The sequence below is a fragment of the Callospermophilus lateralis genome, chromosome 8 (assembly GCF_048772815.1).
Source record: "Callospermophilus lateralis isolate mCalLat2 chromosome 8, mCalLat2.hap1, whole genome shotgun sequence".
Taxonomy (NCBI): Eukaryota; Metazoa; Chordata; class Mammalia; order Rodentia; family Sciuridae; genus Callospermophilus; species Callospermophilus lateralis.
This window is the reverse complement of record NC_135312.1, coordinates 107,077,362-107,096,083: the sequence shown is the minus strand read 5'-3', so window position 1 is coordinate 107,096,083 and position 18,722 is coordinate 107,077,362. Positions and strand designations below refer to the sequence as shown.

Genomic DNA, 18,722 nt, shown 5'->3' with positions numbered 1-18,722 from the left:
CAAACACTGCTATATTTGAAGGAAAAAGCAACAATACTTTTATTCTAGTGGTTTTGCTGATGGTATGTTGGTCAGCTTTCATTACTATAACAAAATAGCTAAGATGAATAGCTACTTATGAAGAGAAAATGTTTATTTTGGCTCAGAGTTTGGAAGTTTCAGGCGGTGGTCATTTGCCTCTGTCACTTTTTAGCCTCTGATGAGGCAATAGGAGTATGGAGTGTAGCAAAGCTGTTCACGTCATGGCTAGGACATGAAAAAGAGGAAAAGAAAGAATTCAGGGTCCCACCAGCATCTTTTTAGGATACACCCCAGTGACCTAAGACCTCTCATTAATCCCTGCCTCTTAAAGACTCCCTCTAAAACTTCCAGTAGTGCTAATTGAGTAGAGACCAACCCTTTAACCTATAAGCCTTTGGGGGAAATGTAGGATCTAAACTATAGCAGAGTATAAGCATATCGGGAGAGTATAAAGGAAAGAAGAATAAAATCCATTGTCTTGGCCCTGACTCTGCTTCTATCTGTCATTCTTATTACCCAAGTTTCCTATTCATCCTTCTATAAATTGCTATACATGTAAAGCATACATGCAGGTTTATTTGTCAGTAAATAAGCAGTACATTTTTTTTCTTCCTTCATTTCAGAAGAGATCATTTAATTGTATCCCACTTTTTTTTTTCCCCCTCTCAGTGGCCTAAACCTGGCACCAGTGGCAAGACTTCGAGCTACCTGGGAAAAACTTCCCAATAAGTATGAAAAGCTATTTCAGGATCTCCAAGACCTATTTGACCCTTCTAGAAACATGGCAAAATACCGCAACGTCCTCAATAGTCAAAACCTGCAACCTCCCATAATCCCTCTATTCCCTGTTATAAAGAAGGATCTCACATTCCTTCATGAAGGTAAATACAAGGTAGAGGAGTTCTGTCTTCACATGTAGAAGTAGAATAAATGCCATGTGATTTCTTTTTTCTCTTTTGCCACTTACAGGAAATGATTCAAAAGTAGATGGGCTGGTCAACTTTGAGAAGCTAAGGATGATTGCAAAAGAAATCCGGCACGTTGGCCGAATGGCTTCAGTTAACATGGACCCCGCTCTCATGTTCAGGACTCGGTGAGTGAGTCACCTCCAGTGGCACATGTGGGACTAGAGAGGTTTAGAGCTTCCCAGTAAATGAAGAAATTTTGTATATTTATATTTGCAGTATTGCAGAAATTATATTAGGGTGTACCAAGAATCACCGTCAAACTTCCATTCGGCATCAAGTGGACTTTTGACTATTAGTAAAAAGTTTGTCCTTTGTGGATATTTTTAACTTAACATTAATCACAGATATTTGTTTCCTGTTTTTTAGAACACTGACTTGTACAGTTAGAACTTGTAATGGGTAGCATGTGCTAAAATATGTAAATATCCTAAACAGGATTATGTCAGTATCCCACATAATAGATTTAGATGTCAGCTTAGTAAAAAATGATTAGGAGGCAAAAGAAGTCAATCTTTTTCTAGAATAAAAAATATAACTGTATTTGTCTTTTGAACCAGAAAAATGTGTCTAGTAAAGTGGTGCGTGTGAGATGATATGCAGTTTAACATTTGTGGGCTTCTAGAACTGCTTATCCAGAAGTCTAGTCCTTTCTTTCTGAGCTTGTGATCTCTCTGTCTCTTTCTACACCCATGCTTCAATCTCCATGGCTCTCACTTACAGGAAGAAGAAATGGCGGAGTTTGGGGTAAGTGGTGGAGAACTTGCATACCCCCACACAGTTCTTGCTCAGCTCATTGCATTATTTTCCTATCTGCTGTATTTTCTGATGCTTTGCATTTTTTTTTTTTTCTTAACCCTCTTGGCTCTAGCAGAATTTCAGATGGCAAACTTACTTCAAGTTTAATCTTCTGGGGCTTATGCTTTTGGAGTCATGATCCTTGAGAGCTGTGAAATGATTGATGATTGTTTTGTGGAACTATGGGCCAGACATACTTCTGAGCTCTCAGAGTTTTAATATAATTTATGTCTTGAAATAAGGAAAGCCCAAAGAAGTGGGAGGGGAAGGAGAATATTAGAAAGAAAAATTGTGCAATTTAAATACTATTGCACAGATACTTTAGTACATATGCATAATATAAAATGTGCCCCCTGGTGTTAAAACCAAAGTTTTTACTGCTCAACTAACTACTGTTTTCATTCTATATAAACCAATCTTTTTAAAAAATAATTTTTTAACAATTTGTGTGCTAAATAGTTTCCATACGTAGATGTTTACATTTGCATGATTGTTGTATTAACAGATTGACCATATTACTATAAACACTTACCACATTCAACCCAAGAAATAAGAACACAATTGTGAACAGTGTGGCTAATTTTGTTTGAATCTCTATAAAACACCCTTTTTAGGAGAAGTAAAAATAGTGTAAGTCAATGATTGTAGCTTTGAATTCTTGCATGAGCTTTCATATATAATTGTTTGCTGGCTTCTATGAAAGAATGTGAATGCTCTGTAGAGGAGAAAAGTAGAATTTCCTAGTTGAATCAGAACAAGTGCCAAACACATATATTTATGTATATATTGTGTATAATTCTTTTTAACTAAAAACAGTTATAAATCTGTATGAGTCTATATTCCATTTAACTGTTTACTTACTGGAATGAGGCATGTGACCTTTCAAACGTAAAATATGTATATAGTTTTTGGCAGTTTCCAGTTGATAAAATAACCCCATGCTAGAGTGAGTTGCATATGTACCTTTTCATCTTTCAGGTCTCTCAGCCAGGGTAGTACAAATGCAACAGTGCTAGATGTTGCTCAGACAGGTGGTCATAAAAAGCGGGTACGCCGTAGTTCCTTTCTCAATGCCAAAAAGCTTTACGAAGATGCACAGATGGCTCGAAAAGTGAAGCAGTACCTGTCCAATCTGGAGCTGGAGATGGATGAGGAGAGTCTTCAGACATTATCTCTGCAGTGTGAGCCAGCAACTAACACATGTGAGTTTTTTCTGGAAATGGTTACAGACTCTGACTGGAATGCGGGTTTGTCTCCTGTGCAGTGACATGGGTGGTGACAAGATAAGGTCTAGTGCAGACAAAGAAGCTGCCAGTTCTCAGGTACACTAGCCTTTCCCCTGTGCTTGATGAGGCCTTTGTGTCCACTTGAGTTACTACATGGAAGACAATACTGTGGACTTATTCTAGTTTGCTTTGGTTTCATTCCACCATAGCCAGTACTCATTCAAGGGACACAAGGGCCGATGCAGCTCCAATTTGCATTCCTTATTTTCTTAGCAGTGGGCAACCTGAGGGGTTGAGGCTTGTCAAGTCAGAGGAGCACAGAACTGGATGTTGCACTGTGCCTTTTATATCCACAGCCCGGACAGTTCTCAGCCACAAATTTAGCTGTCATTTGAAGCAATAATTCTACTACACAGTGAGCCATAACTTAGCCTGAGGTGTATGTAGGTCCTCAGCATTTTAAAAAACTGTCCTGACTGTGAGCCAGTCTTGATAGAGCATGTCTGTAGTTAGTTCCAGCTACTCAGGAGGCCTAGGCGAGGGGATCATGAGCCCAGGAGTTCTAGGCCAACCTGGACAACAAAGCAAGATCCATCTCTTAAAAATAAAAAATAAGGAGCTAAGAATGTAGTTGAGTGGTAGAGTACTTGCCTAGCAGGTATAAGTTCCTAGGCTCAGTCCCCATCACTGCACAAAAACAAATAAAAATTGAAATCTGGCTAGGCTAGATATGGGCTGGTTCTGTTTTTATCTGTATCTGTATTTATAAAACAAAGGCATTTTTCATTTGGGACACTTTGGAGCCTTCTATAGACAGGTTTGAAAGATAATCTACAGAATTTAAATGTTAAAATAGATGATTTTAGAAGATTCACATAATTAGATTTACCCAGGACACTATTAGGCACTGTATGTCATGATGAAGAGCTTTTCCTCTGAAGGCAGAGTGGTCTGACTTCAAATCTTGCTTATTCCTCTTAGTAATAATGTAACCTTGGAAGAGTCACTTTGAGTTTTCTCATCTTTAGCTTCTGAATGTGTCAAACAGGGGAAGTACATGTCATTGAATTGTTTTAGAAATTAAGATTATATGCACAAAATTTGGTTGTCCTGTTTGGTTTGCCTTCTGTTTACCATGGAATTATACACTTATAGTAAGCACTATGGATTATTATTTGTTTACATAGATAATTCTCCATAGCAAAATTTGAAAGTAAATATGTTACAGTTAATAGCATTTATTAAATTAAAACAGCTCAGATGTGTGAAAAAGTTTTGGATGTCATTTAAAAAAATAATTCCTGATGATTTTCCTGTTGTAGCCTTTATCCCATATACAATACACAATATTCACATTTCTATTTTTATTTTTAATTTGGTGTTTTAATAGCGTTATCATCTTTGAGATTACTAAAGATGGATATTTTAGTGTTCTAACTTCAGAAAATACTCTTGTAGTTCTACAATTATTATCTTCTACATAGCTACTAACATTTTACATTCTTTGTACAATTTTCAAACCAAACAATTACCAGTGCCTAAGAATCCTGGTGACAAAAAGCCTGTCAAATCCGAGACCTCCCCAGTGGCTCCAAGAGCAGGGTCGCAGCAGAAAGCACAACCCCAGCCACAGGCACAGCCACAGCAGCCGCCACATAAGGCCAACCAAGGACTGCAGGTTCCTGCTGTGGCCCTTTATCCTTCACGGAAGAAGGTGCCTGTGAAGGATCTCCCACCTTTTGGTAAGTGATAAAACTCAATTTTTCTCCCCCTCCCTTTCCTCAAACATGAGTTTTATTATATATTTTTTTTTAATTAGCACTTTATAGTTACACGTAGTAGTTGGGTTCATCCCAACGTCATTTTCTTATTTGGTGCTATTCATTGCCATGCTTTTCAGATTAGGAAAAGAGATGTCTATCTTGACTACCTTGTCTGTCATATTTGAGTTTCTCTGTGATAATTATCTCCTAATCAAACATAAATATTCAGTAAGTTAAGCTTTACTTTTGACAGTAAGGAGGACTGTTTGCATACCTAGTGTCTTATTTAATCACATTTGTCATGGCAAGGTAAGGGAATAAAATGAACAAGTTATGCATTTACTAACTTATTTTTTTCCAGTACTGAAGTGGTTTTGTTCATATTATGACTTTTAAACTAGTTTTGCCTTCTGGTCAATGAATTGCAGAAATTTAATCAGAATATTTTAAGCTTTGTCATTTGTCTGGAGGTGATTTTTTTCTTTTTCTTTTTTTTTTTTTTTTTTTTGGTACTGGGGATGGGACTCTGGGACTTGTGCATGCTAGGCATGAAGGCGGATTCTTATTTATTGAATCACTGATTCTGTAACTTGGGAGCAGTGAGAATACATCTAATGCTTGAATGTTAAAGAGCAAAATCATTTTTCATCTTTCCTATCAAAAGTAACTCATCTACTAGCTTAGTACCTTTATATAAATGTAAAACAAAGTAAGTTTTATAAAATGTATTGATTCTTGGGCTGGGGATGTGGCTCAAGCGGTAGTGCGCTCGCCTGGCATGCGTGCGGCCCGGGTTCGATCCTCAGCACCACATACAAACAAAGATGTTGTGTCTGCTGAAAACTAAAAAAAAATAAATATTAAAAAATTTTTTTTTCTCTCTCTCTCTCTCCCCCCCTCACTCTTTAAAAAAAAGTATTGATTCTTTTTTCTATATGTATGTAGAAGGAAACAATGTTAATAAAAATGGAGACATTTTTTAAAAGTAAGTGGATAGCAAAGAGTTTGTTTAGATAAAATTAGGTGGCGGTAATGAAGTTCCTGCACTCTGTGAGTTAGATATAAGTAATGTGGTGGAACTCTCATGGACTCTATCCTTACCCGTTCCTCTTGATCAGCAAGTGTGTGTTAAGTTTTGGAGGAATGTGAGAAAAGAACACTTGACATCTGTCATCTGTCCCCTTTCAATTATTTGTTTTATTCTCCCTATCACAAACAAATCAAATCACATGTTTCTTTATTGCTTTTGCGCTCGACAAACGTGTATTCCTAAGTCCCCTGCAGGATGACTTCTGTGTCCTCTTCTGTGCTGAACTTTTTGTTTGGATCATCAGTCTTTCTTTTAACTAAAAAATAGCCTGTTAGCCATATTTAATATAATGTAGGTCTGCCTGCATATAAAGCTCTCTCCCATTTTCCAAAGAGAATATCTCAAAATACTTTAAGTCCATTTGAATTTATTTATGAACTTAAAAAATGTGCTTGAAATATTACATGTCATCTTATGTATTTAGTGTAACCTATTTAAGTAACATTATATAAAACAGTAACTTAAAGATTTTTCCCCATTCTAATTAATGAAATAATTTATTTTTTTTAGTCGTAGTTGGACACAATATCTTTATTTTATTTTTATGTGGTGCTGAGGATCGAACCCGGGGCCTTGCACGTGCTAGGCGAGCACTCTACCTCTGAGCCACAATCCCATCCCCGAAATAATTTCAAAGTAAAATTTGACTTCCTTATTTCAGAAAAATAATTTTGTGAAGGGACCCACTTTACATCCTCATACTACTAGATCCTACACTGGTTCACTCCCTTCTTCTGAAATCTTTTCATGGTCTCTGTGACACAGTGCTTTCATGAGGTGTCTCCTGCTCCTCTTTCATGTGCTTTATTTGAGTAGTAAGGGCATAGAATTCCTTTCATTGACTATTTTAGATAGTTCCTCTTAACCCTTGGCCCTTTACTTTTCTCCCATCATTCCCACTTCTCCAGAGCTAACATTTCAAACAATACCAGAATGTTTCCATCCTAAACTTTGAAACAACTGGAGTTGAAATTGGCTGTGCCACTTTCATCCTAAATTCAGATATTTTCTAATTGTCTTTTCTTCATTGTTGAATATAAATGATGACTACTTTAAGGTTTAAAATATAAAGTAAAATATCAAAAATAATCTGTTTTTAATAGTATAGTAGCTGTTGGTCAAAAACAAAACTCCCAAGTATCTCATGCTCTTGGTGATCTGTTTATACCATGAGTAGTGATGCAAAGAACAGTTAGATCATAAGTAGGTTGAATCTTACTGTAATACTAAATCTTAACACAAAAATGCTTTTTAGTCATTAGTATTTATTTTCAGTCTTGAAATTGCATATCTAAATTATTTTTTATAGGTATCAACTCTCCACAAGCTTTAAAGAAAATTCTTTCCTTGTCTGAAGAAGGGAGTTTGGAACGTCACAAGAAGCCAGCTGACGATACAATATCAAATGCGTCTTCACAGCTATCTTCTCCTCCCACTTCTCCACAAAGTTCTCCAAGAAAAGGTAGAAGTATACAACTTGTTCTTTTCCTTTATCAAACTCTATACATTTCAGTTATAATAAATTCTGGAATTTTTAATATTATATTATTCATTTTAAATGATTCCTCATGATGTTCACTGGATTTTTTTCCCTCAGTGTATAAGTTGGGAAAATTTTTGGTATTTCTTTTTAATATTATTCTTATAATAAATAGAATTAAATTTATAACTATTTGGAACTATTTCTAAAGTTTAAGTTTTTTATTTGGCCAAGTGTGGAAAGAATTCTTTTACATTAAAATTCCATAAGACTAAATTTGATTACATAAAATTTAATACAGAGAAGTGCTCTTGAAAAGCATAAAAAGCTGATATGTTCCTGATTTATTTTTTTTCATTGTGTTAATATGGGTCTTGATTACCTTTTTTGTTGCTGTCTTTTAAAGAGACTACCTTTTAGGCAATCAAAATCTTCTCCTTATATGGATACTTTCTTATATTAAAATAGATGATGATTTTCTTCCACATAACTCTCTAGGTTCCTTCCTTCCCTTCCCTTTAATTGAAAGGGAGGGTGGGTGTCCGTCAGTAGTAAAAAGCTAAGATCTAAAAGGTTAATTAATTATAATATTTTACTGATTCAACAAATAACTGCTTTTCTTTGTAGACATTTCAGGCATCTGTGCATTTGGTGTGGGTGTCAGTTCTAGGGCCCTTGTTAAATGGATATATCTAAATTCTTTTCTCATCCTATTGTTAGGTGGCAGTGGCAATCAGCTGAGATCTTTTGGCTCCGGGCAGTTGGACTTAACCAGTTCCTCCTCTTCTCTTGGAAGTGAGAACAGTAACAAGAATAACAATGCACCACGGACCTATGGGATAGGTGGGGTTTTTAGAACCAAAAATGGGGTGGGAAAGAGAGGAATCATCTCATTAGTTGAAGAAAATGAGAAAATTCCTCCAAGTGTCAGATGCTCAATCTAAGTGATGATTTTTCTGGACAGAGCTTTTTGGGTTTTGTTTTTATTTTTTTGAGGAGACTTTTCAGGGAAGATTTAAATCTTGTTTATCAGAATTTGTAGTGTGTGTTTATAAAAAGATATTTCATATATGAACATGTTCAATCTTTTCAAGACCTGTGTAACCTTTAAAAAATAAATCAGGAAGTACCAATTTACTAAATAGATGGAAACATACTTCAGATGGGAGCATTTAAGTGCTCTAGAGATATATATACATACATATATATATTTTTTTTTTTCAAACTAATGTGAGATCCTTAGTCATGTATATATAGAAAAGATAAAAATAAGTACTGAGATTTGTTTTTTCTTTTCCATTAAAAATATCAAGATAAGCCTCTTCCTTTGTGATTTTCAGAAATATTTTTAGTAACAACAACAAATGGACATCTGTTGAGGCATTTTACAGTGATGGTCTGAGGAAAAGTACACATTACATCCTAAACAATTGACTTTTCATGTGATTCAGCTAATACATTATTAATGTTGAAAAACTGAATGACAAAAATCCAAAGAGATATTCTTTAGATCTTATTTCTTATTCTTTTTGAAGTCTATTTTCAGTTGATTTTTTCTCTGCTGTTGAAAACAAGATTACTGATTTTACAGTTGGGGGAAAAAAATCATACTTTCAAGTCTAATCAGTTGTTGTTGTTGTTTCCCAGTACTGGGATACAAACCCTGGCCTTGGGTGTATGCTAGGCAAGTGCTCTATCACCGAGTTATATCTGCAGCCCAGTTTCCTTTTGTAGTTTAATGATAGTGTAATTCATAGCCAGGCAAACTAAGAATAGTCAAATAGTGCCATGGTTTCTGCATCTTTTCTGAGCTTCTATAATAGTATATGTGCGTGTGTGCGTGTGTGTGTGTGTGTGTGTGTGTGTGTGTGTGTATTTGTTCCTCTCTAACCTTTGATTAAATGACCCCCATCAGTAAAAATTTACTTTAATCTTTTAGTCACTTGGTCAATCAGTGGTGATATCCATGCAATTTTTTTTTTTTTTTTTTTTTTTTTTTTTTTTGCTTCTATTTGATGGACTTCAGTCTTATGTTGTAAACCTAGAGTGTCTAACTGATGTGGTTTTGTTTCTCATGCAGGTTATACTTTGGCTCCCAGTGGTACTGTGGATAATTTTTCAGATTCTGGTCACAGTGAAATCTCTTCACGATCCAGTATTGTCAGCAATTCTTCTTTTGACTCGGTGCCAGTCTCGCTCCATGATGAGAGGCGCCAGAGGCATTCTGTCAGCATTGTGGAAACAAACCTAGGTGTGGGCAGGACAGAACGGCGGACCATGATTGAACCTGATCAATACAGCTTAGGGTAGATGGCTTTCCTTAGCATTCTTTCACATCCCTTCTTTCATGTCTCTTTAAAGAATGAATCCTTTGTGGATTGTTAAGTATCATCTTTCTTTTTGTTGAGCCTTTTGCTTTTTAGTTAAGCTTCTTCTTTATTGCATGAACACTGTGGCTTTGTGTGGGAGGCAAAGGGTGATGTTTGGCTGTATACCACTTCCTTGGTATAAGCTACCTTCCTTAAGTATCCAGATGGTGTTGAACCATCCTTAACCTTGCAGGGAAAATGTTCTTCTCTAGCAAGTCATTGTTCTTTTTCTCTCTGCACTTATTTTATAGTAATGACAAAGGTAAGAAAACTGGACATGGCAGAACTGTCCACTATAATGCAGTTCAGTGGTATTCTCGGCCTCTTTCTGAGATGAGAGAAAGCTATCCTTCTAGGAAAAAAAAGATGTTGAAATCATTCACTGTTTTCCTTTTCATCTGTTTTGTCCATTTAGATCATATGTGCCAATGTCTGAGAGCCGAGGCTTATATGCCACAGCTACAGTAATTTCTTCTCCAAGCACAGAGGAGCTTTCCCAAGACCAGGGGGATCGTGCTTCCCTCGATGCTGCCGACAGTGGTCGGGGAAGCTGGACATCGTGCTCAAGTGGTTCACATGATAATATACAGACCATCCAGCACCAGAGAAGTTGGGAAACCCTTCCGTTTGGCCACACCCACTTTGATTATTCAGGGGATCCTGCAGGTTTATGGGCCTCAAGTAGCCATATGGACCAAATGATGTTTTCTGATCATAGTGCAAAGTATAACAGGCAGAATCAAAGTAGAGAGAGTCTTGAACAGGCCCAATCCCGGGCAAGCTGGGCATCTTCCACAGGTTACTGGGGAGAAGACTCAGAGGGTGACACAGGAACAATAAAGCGAAGAGGTGGGAAGGATGTTTCCATAGAGGCTGAAAGCACTAGCATAACATCTGCAACCACAGAAGAAACCAAACCTGTGCCGGTGCCTGCCCACATAGCTGTGACACCCAGTACTGCAAAGGGAGTGATAGGTAAGTCTAAAAAATGGGAGTCTTGGCACATATGGATCATGGCTGTAATCTGATTATTTCAAAAGTCAAAAGTATTTTGTGTCTTTTGTTTTTTTTTTTTTTTATTAAACCCCATGGTGTTTAACCACTGAGCCATATTCCCAGACCTCCACCTTTTTTTTTTTTTTTTTTTTAATTTAGAGACAGGATCTCACTAAGTTGCTGAGGCTGGCTTTGAACTCATGATCCTCCTGTCTCAGCCTCCTAAGCCACTGGGATTATAGGTGTGCACCATCATGCCCTGCTGGTTTGTGGTTCTTTCCCTCATTTTGTCCATTGCTTTACAGGGCTTCCAAATTAGCCCTGAATTCATGATTTTTATATGAATGGTGTGGTTAAGAGCCCAGCTGCATATAGTAAAACATTCAGTAAATTTTAGATCCTAGTATCAGAATACTGTCATTATGGATACTACCTAATTTTTTTTCTTTTAACTGGAAAATTATCAGAATAGATGCCTATTTTTCACAGGGAAGGAATTTTTTTAATTGAAAATCTTTTAAATGTTGACCCTTAAATTATATTTAGAACTTTATCCTTTGCATAATAAAACCTTTTCATTAGCCAAGCATGGTGTGGTACACGCCTTTAACATTAGCTACTCAGGAGACTGAGACAGGAAGATTGCAAGTTTGAGATAACCTGAGCACTTGGGAAGACCCTGTCTGAAATTAAAACTTAAAAGGGGCTCATGTGTTGCTCAGTAGTAGACAAATTGCCTAGCATGTGTGAGGCCCTGGGTTCAGTCCCCAGCATGGCAAAATATCCTTTCATTGATTTTTGTTATGTTGTCACACTGTTTCTGTGCTCAACGAATTCTGCACACTAGAGCAAGGCAGAAATTGCTTATCATATAAAAGACTAAGGATTCAGGCATTGAACTCAGGCAGAAAGGGTTGGAATCCGTGTTTTGCTACTTTGTAGTAGCTCTCTGATACTAGACAAAGAAGCTCTGCCTGTTTGTTTCCTCATCTATAAAATGAGTTTAGTAATCTCTGCTTAATAGAGTTAGTGTGCGGATGAAAGAAAATCTATGAAAAGTACTCAGAACAGTGCCTAGATAGTATATTCATAAGTAACGGAAAGATGCTGCTACTCCTTCTGATGTAAAGTGATCTGGAATATGGGCATTATGGTCATCACTTTCAATAGTAGGAACATTGTAATTATTTTGCCTTACAAATAGTTGTGAGTGGAGGTCAAATTTAATAACTCTAAGATAAATAAGGAGATAACAGTAGTCATAGCTTTCTATCACTGCAACAAAATACTTGAGAAAATCAATATAAAAGAGAAAAGATTTATTTTGGTTCACAGTGTAAGTTTCAGTCCATGGTCACTTAATTATTTGGGGGGCTGTGGTAAGGCAGATGGGGAAGGTGTGACAAAGCAAAACTGCTCATTTCTTGGCATCTAGGAAGCAAAAAATGTGAGAGAAAGGGAGTGGGGACAAAATATTCCCTTCAAGGACATGCCTCAGTGACCCACTTCCTCCAGTGAGACCCCATGTGCTAAAGTTTCCAGTAATGCCATTACCTAGAGACCAAACCTTCAATCCATGAGTCGTTAGAGAACATTACAGATTCAAACTGTAGCAAGAGTTAAATATATTCTTAGGTTGATCTTTGTCAGATGTTTTCTGTTGACAAATTCATTCTCAGAATTTTTATTGAAAAGAAAGGAAGTATGATTTTTAGTTCGTAATAGTTGAGTCTAGAAAGTTCAATAAAACTTTAGTTTTACTTGCCTTTATAGATTTCATATTGTAGGTCATAAACATTAACTAATAAAAAGATTAGCAGAAAAATAAATACCTCATAGTTTTAGTTTCAAAATTGGCATCCCTCTTTCTGTACTACTTTTTCAACTTTATTTTAATTTACTGTTTTCCAGTGAAGCCTATAGACTTGAAAGTTAACTGGAATTGACTCTCAGGTTGATAAAAGCAAACCAAAAACGGAATAGACTAGTTTGTCTCTGGGGCAGGGAGAGAGAAAAAGAAAGGTAATTTTCACCAAGTACAAACATGTTCCAGTCATAATACTATGTACCTTTTATGTTCTTGCTTTGCTTTAATCTGAGCAATAAATCCAAGGGTTAGGTGTTCACCTGGTTAACACTTCTTACTATTTTATAGGCACAAGCAGGTTTTCGTTATAGTGCTGGGGATGAAACCCAGGACCACACAGGCTCAGAAGGTGCCCCTAACAGTGAGCTACAGCCCCAGCCTTACAGACAATATTTTCTTTAAGTAGTCTGTTTATGCTTAAACATTTAGATTGCTTCATTGACCACACAGAGGTAACCGTGGTGGATATTTGCTTTAGTTAACATCCGTTTCCTGGCCAGCCACACACCTGGCTAGTCAAACCAGAACACATTTGCTGCAACACTGTATGTGGTATTTTAATAATTATTTTCATGTTTTATAAACATTTGTAGTGTGAAGTAGTCTTCCACAAAATTCTCAACAGCTGGTACATTGTTTCTGCTGCAGCACGAAAGGAGGGCAGGTATCGAGAGCCACCCCCAACCCCACCCGGCTACATTGGAATCCCCATCACTGACTTCCCAGAAGGGCATTCCCACCCAGCCAGGAAACCTCCGGACTACAACGTGGCACTTCAAAGGTCTCGGATGGTTGCCCGGTCCTCGGACGCTTCTGGGCCCTCGCCAGGACAGCAGCCACCTGGGCCCCCGACCAGCAGCAGGCCTGTGAGCAAACCTCAGTGGCATAAGCCCAGCGAGTCCGACCCACGCCTCGCCCCTTGCCAGTCTCAGGGCTTCTCCGCCGAGGAGGATGGTACATGCGTCTTCTTAAAACCTTTGCAAGAAAGGGGAACTTGGGCTCCTGTGAGGCTCCAGGGGGATTGGTGTTCTTACCTGTCCTCACCTGTGTCCCTGCAGAGTCCACACAAAGAAGAATCCAGGTTTAGGGTTAAAGCTTTGGAGGGCTTTCTTCATGTGAGATGTTTCTGGGTTTTCTTTGCATTTTTTCTAAGTGGCTTTAAAAAGGCCACAGATTACAGGGGGTCACTTGTAAAAAAGCGTGCAGGTAACTGGATATCTTTACTAGATTTTTTTGTTGTTGTTGGTTTTTGTTTTCTGTGGTGCTGGGGATGGAACCCAGAGCCTCCAGCATGTGAGGCAAGCGATCAACCACTAAAATACCCCAACCTGCATGTCTTTCCTAATTCTTAGTAAAATTAAAGTTTACTATTTTAAGGTTAAAAGTTAAAAATCTCACAAGTTTATACTGTGAGAATTTAAAGGAACATTTTGAGCTATAAAACAAGGATGGTTCAAGTTTTCTGTGGAAAATGTCACACTTGGACTTTTAATGGGTTGGCCTACACTTGGAGATGAAAGACATACTTCTCTCTCTTTGGACTTCTTTTTACAAATTTAAAAACCTACCTGCCTCTCTTGGATTGAGTACAGGAGGGAAATCATATTCTCCCACCTTCTTTTTTTCGTTTTGTTTCCAGTTTAACCTGTTTTATTATGAAATCATTATAGAAAAAAAACGTGAAATACAATAAATGAACACTATTCATAATCTGCCACTTGAAGATAACCACTATTAACATCTTTTTATATATTCTTCCAGACTTAAAGTATGTGACTGTGTATAATTTTTTTGAATTTTTTGGGTTTTTTTTAGTTGTGAAAATGGATACAGTACCTTTACTTTGTTTATTTTTATGTGGTGCTGGGGTCGAACTCAGTGTCTCTTACATGAGAGTCAAGCGCTCTACCGCTGAGCCACAACCCAGCCCATGACTGTGTATTATTAAACAACACAGTCTGGTAGCTCAGTGGTAGAGCACTTGCCTACCATGTGTGAGGCACTAGGTTTGATTCTCAGCATCATATATAAAATAAATGCAATAAAGGTCCATTGACAACTAAAAAAGAATTTTAAAAAAACAAACACGGCACATTATATTTTTATAACTTTCCTAAATGAATTTATTACTCATAATTTTGCATCTAATAAACATAACAGTGTATGTATTGTTAATATACTTGTGGGTGTGGGTGTGTATGAACGTATGCATTATATATCAATTTTTAAGCTTTTAAAATTGTTAATTGCGTAAAAAACAGACAAAGGTTTTTGATGAGCTGAATATGTATACATATGTATGATTTGTTTTTATTAGTACATCAGTGATGTATTCTCGACAGCATAGGAAATTACTTGCTTGCTCATTGATTTGTTGTTTTCTTCCCTGCCTTGTTTGTAGAAGATGAACAAGTGTCTGCTGTTTGAGGCACAGGCTGTCGTGGATCCTGAGTGACCACCTAAAGGAGAGCACAAGAAGACGCCCCCAGCACTGGGGCCATGGAACTCACATCCTGAGGATGGTGGACCAGTTTGCCTCCTTCCCTGCCTTAAAAGCAGCATGGGGCTTCTTCTCCCCTTCTTCCTTTCCCCTTTGCATGTGAAATACTGTGAAGAAATTGCCCTGGCACTTTTCAGACTTTGTTGCTTGAAATGCACAGTGCAGCAATCTTCAAGCTCCCACTGTTGCTGCCTGCCACATCATACAGTATCCATTCCAAATTCCAAGATCATCACAACAAGATGATTCTCTCTGGCTGCACTTCTCAATGCCTGGAAGGATTTTTTTAAATCTTCCTTTTAGATTTCAATCCAGTCTAGCACTTGGTCTCGTTGGGATAATGAGAACAGCTAGCCATTGAACTACTTGGGGCCTTTAACCCACCAAGGAAGACAAAGAAAAACAGTGAAATCCTCTGAGTACAGTGCTTGTCCACTTGTTTACAATGTTTTTTTTTTTTTTTTAATGAATTTTTAAAGATTGTGTTTAGAGATTAAATGTTATATCCATTTAATGATTACAGTATTATTTTGAACCATAAGTAGGGTTGCCAGCCTGGGTTTCCAAAACAAAAACAAAAACAAAAAAAAACCAAATATGCCGGACAGGGTGTGGCCACACAAGAAGAAGGGAAGACCTGGTTTGTGACCCTGTCTTCCCATGTCCTTCTGGCCTCACCCTCAAAGTGCCCTATCCTGGAAGTATAAAATGTTAGCCAATTACTTAAATACCAAGGCACCTCATCCACTCCTTCCCCAGTGGGTGGGGGTCTTTTGTAAAACTGTTTGCACATGGCCAGGGGAGGGAAATAGGACTCTTGTGTCCTGTGTGAGCCTTATGGAGGCAGGGCAGTGTCATCTGAGGGTGTGTCCTGCTCCATTGAAATGGATGGCAAACCCCATTTTTTAAGTTATATTTTTGGATTTTGTTAATTTAGAGATTTAGGATATTTGTGTTTTTATTTTTTAAAAGAAACATTTATAACTGGATCGCATTGCAGTGAAAGCAGCTTGGGATGTTGGAGCTAATGCCAGCTGTTAATACTGCTCTTTCAAGACAGCCTCCCTTTATCCAATTGGCATTAGGGAATAAACAAGTCTTTAAACGTAATAAAAGATCAAAAGTCTGGTTAGATATGCCAGCCTTTGCAAGGTGGGTTTGTCACCAGAGACTAACCTGTAAGTGGCTTTATGGATGCTGCGTAGAGAGAAGTCTAAGTGTAGCAACCATCTGCTCACAGCTGCTATTAACCCTATAATGACTTAAAATGACCCTTCCACTCTATTTTTGTGTTGTTTTTGCACAGACTCCGGAAAAGTGAAGGCTGCCAATCCGAGTAGTACTCAAATGTGAGGAACTGCTGGTCTTGGATTTTTTTTTTTCCATTAAATTCAGCTGATCATATTGATCAGTAGATAAACGTAAATAGCTTCAAATTTTAAAAGTCGAATTGCAGTGTTTTTTCACTGTATCAAACAATGTCAGTGCTTTATTTAATAATTCTCTTCTGTATCATGGCATTTGTCTACTTGCTTATATATTACATTGTCAATTTATGCATTTGTAATTTTACATGTAATATGCATTATTTGCCGGTTTTATTATATAGGCTATGGACCTCATGTGCATATAGAAAGACAGAAATCTAGCTCTACCACAAGTTGCACAAATGTTATCTAAACATTAAGTAATTGTAGAACATAGGACTGCTAATCTCAGTTCGCTCTGTGATGTCAAGTGCAGAATGTACAATTAACTGGTGATTTCCTCATAACTTTTTGATACTACTTGTACCTGTATGTCTTTTAGAAAGACATTGGTGGAGTCTGTATCCCTTTTGTATTTTTAATACAATAATTGTACATATTGGTTATATTTTTGTTGAAGATGGTAGAAATGTACTATGTTTATGCTTCTACATCCAGTTTGTACAAGCTGGAAAATAAATAAATATAACATAAAGCCTTGTGAATATTCTTAATGAATTGTGCATGCTTTTTATTTCTAAATAACAAGTCTTTGGTCTCACTACCAGAGCTCGAACTCCAGAGGCATAAGAGGCTTACCTTCTTGCTTGGTAGAAACTGTCTGATATTTCTTTTAAGGAAGCTTTCTGTTGATTCAAAGAGCTTAATATTGTTAATGTTATTAACACCAACATATGCACCTTCAGATTTGGCACTGTTTCTTAAGGCTCAGTGAAAAATGAAGATATCACAATATAATTGCATTAAACATTGTCTTTTCTCAACCTTTCCCCAATGAAAATCTGTATGGGACAAAAATATTTTGATTCCCAGTATATGTACTGAGAAGTAGGACCTCAGAGAACAGAAAATGATTTTTCAGGTTCATGATCACTAAGAGTACAATTTAGCTATTGATTGTGAACTTCTAACTAGAATATAATATTTGGTCTATGAGGGTTTGTTTTCTGTGGTGCTGGGGAGGTACAGCCTCACGCATGCTAGATAAGTGCTGTACCACTGAGCTACATCTCCTGCCCTCTGTGAGTTCTAATGGTAAATCTGGATAATATTTCAATCTATCAAAAGGACACTTATATTTGGAATGGAAAAATCAGTTAAGCAGCAGCCTGCTTAAGTATATTTTGAGATCAAGGACTCATTTCTTAACCTCAGGCAAGGCATAAAAAAATTATTGCACGATCAATAAGTCTCAGAAGCTGGAAAGGAAGCATTTTTCCATTAGAAAGGTGAGAAAGGCTAAAAAGGAGTCAGGAGAGGGGACCTGCTCACTGGCCAAATGTAAAAATCTTTCTGAGGCATTTGCACTATTTTGCTGAATTTTGAAAATCTGGCCACCAAAATAATTTGAAGAATTAAAGCAGAAAAAAAAAAAATGTTGCCATTTGCCATTCCAATAGCTTTACCTATACCTTTTAAAAAATGAAGTTACTATGCACATACCTGGGTTGTTAGAGGCTCAATCTTCCCTTCCTTCCCTCTCTTCCTCTCTCCATTCATTCGTCCGTCTGTCCTTTTTTCTTCCTCCCTCCCTCCCTCCCTCCCTCCCTTTCTACTGAGCATTGAACCTAGGGGTGCTTTACCACTGAGCTACATCCTCAGTCCTTTCTCTTTTTTTAAGATAGGCTCTAAGTTGCTGAAGATGGCCTCAAACTTATTCATTCTCCTGCTTCAGCCTCCTGAGTTACTAAGATTACAGTTGTACACTGCTGTACCCAGCTTTTTATCTATCTTAAAACACATGACTAGCAACTCCCCTATTCTGTCATTCAAAAAGTTTAATTTGGGGCTGGGGATGTGGCTCAAGCGGTAGCGCGCTCGCCTGGCATAAGTGCGGCCCGGGTTCGATCCTCAGCACCACATACAAAGATGTTGTATCCGCCGATAACTAAAAAATAAATATTAAAATTCTCTCTCTCTCTCTCACTCGCTTTAAAAAAAAAAAGTTTAATTTTCTCAAAACTTTTTTCCAAAAAAATCATAAGAACCTGATGTTTTGAAAAATAGCCTCTTGATTATCACTTTTTGCATTCTGTTGACACTGAGACAATGAAAGATCAGCCATGATTTATAATCCTATTATGTTTTATTGCCCTTCTGTATTTTAAGTTACTTACCTCTTTGTGGCCGAAGAATTGTCTCCAGGGTTTCAAGAAATTA

At 37.3% G+C, this 18,722-nt stretch overlaps 1 protein-coding gene across 9 annotated transcripts in view; it reads left to right on the top strand.

Annotated features, from left to right (window-relative positions):
• The window catches only part of Rapgef2 (Rap guanine nucleotide exchange factor 2), a 251,756-nt gene extending 234,700 nt beyond the window's left edge, over nucleotides 1-17,056 (top strand). For 4 of the 9 annotated variants that reach the window (XM_076865040.2, XM_076865039.2, XM_076865044.2 and 1 more), the window contains 11 exons: nucleotides 691-902; nucleotides 991-1,114; nucleotides 1,710-1,733; nucleotides 2,763-2,986; nucleotides 4,546-4,752; nucleotides 7,173-7,325; nucleotides 8,064-8,186; nucleotides 9,424-9,649; nucleotides 10,128-10,687; nucleotides 13,224-13,529; nucleotides 14,977-17,056. In XM_076865040.2, coding sequence (XP_076721155.2) covers nucleotides 691-902; nucleotides 991-1,114; nucleotides 1,710-1,733; nucleotides 2,763-2,986; nucleotides 4,546-4,752; nucleotides 7,173-7,325; nucleotides 8,064-8,186; nucleotides 9,424-9,649; nucleotides 10,128-10,687; nucleotides 13,224-13,529; nucleotides 14,977-15,002 — 2,185 coding nt within the window. In that variant the 3' untranslated portion in view covers nucleotides 15,003-17,056. The remainder of the gene's footprint in view (nucleotides 1-690; nucleotides 903-990; nucleotides 1,115-1,709; nucleotides 1,734-2,762; nucleotides 2,987-4,545; nucleotides 4,753-7,172; nucleotides 7,326-8,063; nucleotides 8,187-9,423; nucleotides 9,650-10,127; nucleotides 10,688-13,223; nucleotides 13,530-14,976) is intronic. The other 5 variants (XM_076865043.2, XM_076865042.2, XM_076865047.2 and 2 more) reach the window with 2 other exon arrangements.
• Nucleotides 17,057-18,722: the final 1,666 nt, after the last annotated feature.